Source organism: Arachis ipaensis, chromosome B01 (genome assembly GCF_000816755.2).
Source record: "Arachis ipaensis cultivar K30076 chromosome B01, Araip1.1, whole genome shotgun sequence".
NCBI lineage: Eukaryota > Viridiplantae > Streptophyta > Magnoliopsida > Fabales > Fabaceae > Arachis > Arachis ipaensis.
This window is the reverse complement of record NC_029785.2, coordinates 61,671,075-61,678,533: the sequence shown is the minus strand read 5'-3', so window position 1 is coordinate 61,678,533 and position 7,459 is coordinate 61,671,075. Positions and strand designations below refer to the sequence as shown.

Below are 7,459 nucleotides of genomic sequence, written 5' to 3'. Positions count from 1 at the left end.
ATATGTTCTTTTTTTTTCTTGCACTTTTCTATAAAATATAGAATAAAAGATAAATAGGTCTCTGACTTTTTTAAATACGGACATTTTCGTTCTTCAAGATTTAAAAATATATTTAAATCTCTCACCTTATGAAACGCGTGACAATTATACCTCTCCGTCGAGTTGGGGTTCAAAACGGCAACAGAGCATGCTGACCTGGAAGAGTGGAGTGTCAGGTGTCCATTTTGGTTGCTGATGTGGATAGAGAACAATTTTTTAATGGACAAATTAGTCCTTGCGGTTCAAAACGACGCTGTTACCATCACTGAGCCCTAGAGAACGAATTTGTTGCTCTTTCAATTTCTTTGTAAGGGTAGAAAGGTACACTAGAGTTGCCTGCAGCTTCGCGCAAGAGGCGCTTTGCTGTTGTATGTTTGCTCAACCAAGCAAAACGACGCCTGGCACAGTAGCATACGAGAGACAAAAGAACAGCCACTGCCAAAACTCCAGTTGTAATCACTGTCAAGTGTGAACAATAACGTTATGATTAATCAAAATATTTTTCTGTTGCATGTTGTGTTTGGAAAATAGAAGAGAAGAAAAACAGGTATTGGAAGCTAAGGAATCATGCATATTGAATGATAGCATAGTGATTAGTGAATGAATGATTAACTTATCAACATGGACAATCCTATGAAATTCATTACTTCATCCGGTATCCCGGAAATAAATCTATGCAATATGCTATCATATATAAGATCATACTCTAACAGTAATTAGTACAAAAGGAAGCTAATTGTGTAAAGATGTAGAGTATGGTTGTACCTCCAACAATAACACATATTTTAGTTGTTTTTCCACATTCTCTCGATGTTACTATTGATGCACTGCAACTTAAAACTGAATCAATTAATCACAAGGGAGCAATAAGTAAAGTATCAGAAATGAGAAAATGACTATTTAAAAAAAGTTAAGTTTAGTCTCCAACTGAAAAATAATAAACTCATTTTTCCAGAAAATCTTGCATTCATAAACTGTTTTTGCAATGTACCAACCTTTTCTCTAGAATCTATGGATAATTCAAGGAGCAATAGGCCTAATGATCGACCAATATCATGTGTTGTGTCCTCAATATGTTTGATAGGGTCTTTCAAGCTAGAACTTTTTTTCAAAGCTTTAGCACGGCTAAGCGAAGTTTCGATCAATTCCAAAGATTTTCTGATGGATGGCTTATTTTCTATAACTGTGATTTTGTCACTCAAATCACTGAGTAAACTACATGGCAAACTCGGTAAAAGCATCTATCTCAACTGGATTTTTTGGAGGAAAAAAGAAAAGAAAAGAATAATCAGTTACACAATTAGTAAACTGTAACTGGAAAACACATGATAAAGGAATTAACTCTATAAGAAACTAATGGGAAATTGAGAGCAAAACGAAAGGGAAAAAATCAATCACACAAAGAAATTCAAGAAATTTAGAGGGAAATTGAATTGAACCTGTTGAGAAAATGTAAGGGATGACGACATTAACAATTTGTTTTAGAATAATAATAATAATTAATTAATTTGTATGACATTCACAAGGTTTTTTTCCTTTTGGTTTCACAAAATTTATGTCGCCATCATCAACAAGAAGAAGAACAAGGAAGAGTACCTGCACTTAAGAGAGGGGTTGCGCGGAGATGAGATCTGAAGTGCGGAAGCGTTGATGTTGCATTAACCATGGCGTTAACATTTGAGAGCATAAAATGAGAAAAAGAAGAAGAGGAAGAGATGGCTAATTTTGAAGAAGACGAAGAGGAACAACAAGAAGAAGTGTTATTAGTACTCGGAGAGATATGAATCATGTTCAAGAATATGTTATTGCAGTTAATTGAAGAAGAGGAAGAAGAAGAAGAAGAGGAGGAAGATCTCATGTCATGTTGAAGGGTGCACCACCATAACTGTTATAACATGGAGTAGGCAAGGTGGGCGGCAGTAGTGGCGGTGGTAGCGGTGGTTCTTCGAAGTAAGAGGAGGAAGAAGTAGGAGGGATGTGGAGCTGGTGAAGGAAAGGATCTCTCATGGTTGAGAATGGATCCCCAAAGTAGCGGGCGGTGGTGTCGTTTTGAAGCATAAGGACCAATTTGTCCATTAACAATTTATTCCCCATCCACATCATCAACCAAAACGGACACTTGACACTCCACCCTTCCAGGTCAGCATGCTCCGTTGCCGTTTTGAGCCCCAACTCGACGGAGGGGTATAATTGTCACGCATTTTGTAAGGTAAGGGATTTAAATATATTTTTAAATCTTAAGGGACGAAAATGTCCGCGTTTAAAAAGGTCAGAGACTTATTTTTCTTTTACTCTAAAATATAATGAAGTAATGATATTATTATTTTTATTTTTGATAATATCTGATCTGTTAGCTATAGCACGACCTAATTATATCTATAAATTTGAATCCAAGTGAAATAATAAACGTGACTTATCTTTAGTTAGAGAGAATCTCAGCTTCAACAACTCACTCACAAACAGACTAAGGTTGGTTACTAAAAGATCAGGAAAAGATCTCAACCACTTTGAAGAGTAACACTCTATAAATACAAAACTCTAACTATGTAAAAGGTATGCTATTCACTTTAAATAACATTATACTCATTTTTTACTCTTACTAATTTGAGCGTCGGATTGCCTTTGCAGGTGTCCACGGCCGTCGTTTCCCTTGAAGCCGACGTATACCTCTTTCACTTCAGGCGAAGGAGAGCCCAATCCCTAAAAAAGACAAGTTATACACTATCTGAGGCTTACCACGCAAGAACATTTAGTGCCCTTGTGGGGCCAAGTTTACTTAACCCCACCATTATCTCTTATGCTTGTTTTTTACCATCTTTTGCTCAATGGTAGAAGAACGAAACAATCCACCTCTCCTACTTTCTACTAAGGTCGAACTACTGGTTATCAATGAGTCATTGTGAGCAGAAGTTCAGCGGATGGCCAAACTAGAAATGGAATGACCGAAGCAATGAAGATGAACAAAAGAATCCTAACAATAGCAACGACGATGACAATCACACCTCAAAAACCAAGAACGTGGTGGTAGTCACTCTAAAGTAGCTAGTTTTGTCTCTACTTTTAGAAACTGGCCGACTTCTTCATCAACAATCATGCAGCATCCAAAATCAATGTCCACTACAAGAAATTACTGGAATAGCGACCAATTTAGCGACCGAGTTAGTGACCAATTTGGGTAATCGCTGAAACCATGGTCGCTAATCAGAAAATAGCGACCAACTTCGGTCCCTAAACTTTAGCGACCGATTTTTTAGCAAGGCCACCAAACCCTCACCAAAGAGCATCGGTCGCTAACAAAATCGGTCACTAAATTGTGACCAAATCTTCCGTCGCTAAATCGGTCTCTGAGTAAATCGATGGGAATGGATCCTCTCAATTGTTAAAAAAAATTGAGAGTGTAAAGTGTGATCTCTAACCTTTCATTCTTTTCTCTCTTATATTTATTTTTGGTCCCACTTACAAAATTAATGATGAGAAATCACACTTTACTCTCTCAATTGTTAAAAAAAATTGAGAGGATCCATTTCCGTAAATCGATCGCTAAATGGCAATCAATTTTTCAATTGCTAATTTGCGACTAGTTTTTCGGTCTCCAATTTAGTTACTAAGTGTGGACCAATATTTTAACAACCAACATTTCAGTCACTAAATCTGTCGCTAATTAACAACTAAACATTTTAATGACGAAATTTTCGTGGTTGATCCTAATTTTTTAATTATCAATTTTTTTACTAAATTTTTACATCTAGGCCATCAAATATTAAAAACCCATCAACATAAAACCTACACATTAACACATAAAAGTAAACAATACTTAAACAACACTTTATTATTATTATTATTATAAGAAAAAAGTGAATTAGTAGGCAATGCCTATTAATATTATAAAGAACAAAACAATTAGCTATAATTAGAGATAAAATTCCTCAATCATATTCATAACAATAACAATTATGGTGACGCCAGCACGCAACAATTTTATAATGTTTACAGCATGCTGCAAATAGGTTACAAATGAAGGTTGAGAAAAAGAAAAGGTGCTCTTAATATTCACATTTAAGACTAAATATTCTTCTGTAGCACTCTCTATAGCTTCATTAGCTCTCCAAAGCTATCAAAGTTAATCTTATTTTTATGCTTTATCCATTATTTCACCACAAGCTATGAGCATTATAACTGCATTGGGGAGAGGAACTTTCTTCCATATTGCAAAGTTTATCTGCTCATTTCTTTCTTTAGCTTATAAGGAGGAATGAAAGTCAATTTCTCAAATTTGATACAACTTTTTTGTTCTTCTCAGCCAATGAAATGAAAGCCTTAACAAGCTCCTCCTTAATCATGAATAGAACAGAGGCTGCAAAAACACTATGTACTATCATGAATAGAACAGACTTGCATAGTTGTCCAACATGCAAGAGTCAAAGATATGAAACTCTGCTTCCTTGAATGAATGCAAAACTCTGCTTCCTTGAATGAATGTATGTGTTTAGAAATAAAGAAGAGTCAAATTGAATTTCAACAAATATGACACAAATCAATGTAATTTTCCATCAAACAAATTAAAAAGGGCTTCTAACTGTGCTCTATACCTCCAATGCAGTTATACCACCCTGCTTCTTAGCCGACCGCGCCTTTAGACGCTTTAATGAGCTCTCATAAATCATAAACTGTATTGATGGATTGCAGACCTGTAATTCAGATTCCCACTCTTAAAAAGATTATGTATCTAAATCTTCTTCATGAACTTAATATATCAATGTAACAGATGATAAGGCTTACCAAAATAAGTGCAGGAATGACACCCTTCCAAAATCCAACAATACCAGCTTCACTATACACTTCATTAGCCTTTCATCCAAAAAAAAATCAACATTATCAAAAGAGAAAACATCTCATATGACTAGAAATATGACAACTCTAAAATAGCATATACTTTTCTTTCAATATGACAAATCTAAAATTCAGTATTATATATCATGATTGTAGCTGGAGGTATAAAGTCAGTTTCTTAATAAAAAAAGGACAATGGGACCTGAATCATTTAAATAATAAACCCATCCAACTGACACAGATGGTTCTAGCTAGTTCACCAGAAACAGTTATGATTTAACTTTGATGTTTCAAGCAAACAAGTAATCGAAAGAAGAATGTGCAAGAAGAATCCAGAGACTAACTGCATGTATAGTTCCATATGGCCGAGGTTTCTTAGAATCAAGTTTAGCTAATTTCTCTCTTAAAATTGAGCCTGCTAAGCTGCTTTCAGAAGCTGCCCTCCTCAAGGCCTCTTTCTTTTCCTCCATGATTTTTCTTTCGGCTTGAGTATGTGTCTGGAATCAAACAATAAGTAAATGTCACATCGAAATTGGACACAAAACATGGTTGCATTGTTTATATAATGCACCATGGAAATTGGATAATGACCATTATTAAGAATTCTAAGTTACTCTATACCTCTTAATAGATTATAAATCTTACATTATAAATCTTAATATGAAAAGCAATCATAATGACATACAAACTCAAAATTGTAGTGAAATATATAGAATTTGAATGCGCAGCGCCTACCTGCATACGAGTCACTAGAAACCATATTGGGTTTGTTAGTAGCACATTCAGGGACCTGCAAAATGAGACAATAATAACAATAGGTGCGGAATTTCTAACCACAAACTAACCGGCAAGTGCACCGGGTCGTACTAAGTAATATCTTACGTGAGTAAGGGTCGATCCCACGAGAATTGATGGATTAAGCAACAATAGTGTTTGATAGGATTAGTTAGACAAACAAAAAAGAGTGTTTTAGTATTAAAAAAAAAGCATTAAACAGTAAATTACGAATTTCAAAAAGCAAGCAGCAAATGAGTTGTGAAATATATATGGGAAAACAGTTAAGGATTCAGAGTTATCTATTTTCTGGATTGATTTTTCTTATTAACTAATTTTAATCATGTAAGATTTAATTCATGGCAAACTATTTGTGACTAGACCCTAATTCCTTAGACATTCCTAGTCTCCTCTAAAATTCATCAACTGCCAATTCCTTGGTCAATTAATTCCAATTAGAGGGTGATGATCAAATTCTAGTTTATATGCCACAAGAATCCTAATTATTCAAAAATAAAGAGATTATATGTCACGTATCCCGTTAAATACAAACAATTAGAAATTCAGGATAATATGTTTTCAAGTTATTGTTCAAGTAAAGAGTTTTTCCAAGTTATACAAGAACTCAATTAGAACATGGATCATACTTCCGTTCCACCCAAATTCATAAGATGAAGAACGAAAATAATATTGAAATATAAATCAAAACATGAATTAAAATAGGGAAATAATAATATCAATCCATACAATAGACAGAGCTCCTAACCTTAACAGTGGAGGTTTAGTTGCTCATGGTTTAGAAAGAAAATAAGGATTTAGGTAAAATGTACTGAGTTCCAATCTGATGGGATTAGGTAGAAATCTCCCTTTTATAACTAATCCTCATAAATTTAAAATCTAATTTTTAAAATTAAAATAATATCTTTTCCTAAAATCATATTTGAATTTAAATTTGAATTAATTAACAAGTCTTCAGCTGATGGATGGGAACCACTTGCTTTGTCCATTCTGCAGCTTCTCATCTGTGTTTTCTAGACTAGAAACTGGTTCAAAACAGCCCAGAAATCGTCCCTAGCGTTTTTCTGCATTTTCTGCACGTGGCACACGTCACGCGTACGCGTCAGTCACGCGTACGCGTCGATGGTCTTTTTCGCGAGTCACGCGGACACGTCGGTCACGCGGACGCGCCACTTTGCAAATCTTCAAATCACGCGCACGCGTCGCCATGGAAAGCTCCAAATCACGCGTACGCGTCAGTCACGCACACGCGTCGCTCCTCGCTACCATCTCCTTTTGATTCTTGTGCCGCAGAAACTCCATCAAATCCAACCGAATGCTACCTAAAATAAATAAAATTGCAAAAGACTCAAAGTAGCATCCATATTAGCTAAAAGATAATTAATTCTTTATTAAACTCAACAAATTAGATGCAAATTCACTAGGAAATGATAGGAAAGATGCTCACACATCACAACACCAAACTTAAACTGTTGCTTGTCCTCAAGCAACCAAAAACTAATATAAGCTTAGGATGTGAATTTGCATGAGAATGAGAGTTCGATTAAGCCTATGTCTCTTCTTATAGTGGGATTTACAACTACAATCCTGAATAGTTTTGGCATCTCACTTTATGCTTTGAAGTTCAGAATGATTGGCATCCATAGGAACTTAGAATTCAGATAGTGTTATTGATTCTCCTAGTTCAGTATGTTGATTCTTGAACACAGCTACTTTATAAGTCTTGGCCGTGACCCTAAGCATTTTGTTTTCCAGTATTACCACCGGATACATAAATGCCACAGACACCTAACTGGGT

The 7,459-nt window shown here is 35.2% G+C and overlaps 1 protein-coding gene across 1 annotated transcript; it reads right to left on the bottom strand.

The window, feature by feature from the left end:
• LOC107607409 (peroxisomal nicotinamide adenine dinucleotide carrier-like) lies at nucleotides 4,522-5,363 on the bottom strand. Its single transcript, XM_021119581.1, has 3 exons — nucleotides 5,214-5,363; nucleotides 4,819-4,887; nucleotides 4,522-4,727 (listed from the first exon to the last, which is right to left on the bottom strand). The coding sequence occupies exons 1-3, from the start codon at nucleotides 5,337-5,339 to the stop codon at nucleotides 4,623-4,625; spliced, it is 300 nt and encodes a 99-aa protein (XP_020975240.1). The 5' UTR covers nucleotides 5,340-5,363; the 3' UTR covers nucleotides 4,522-4,622.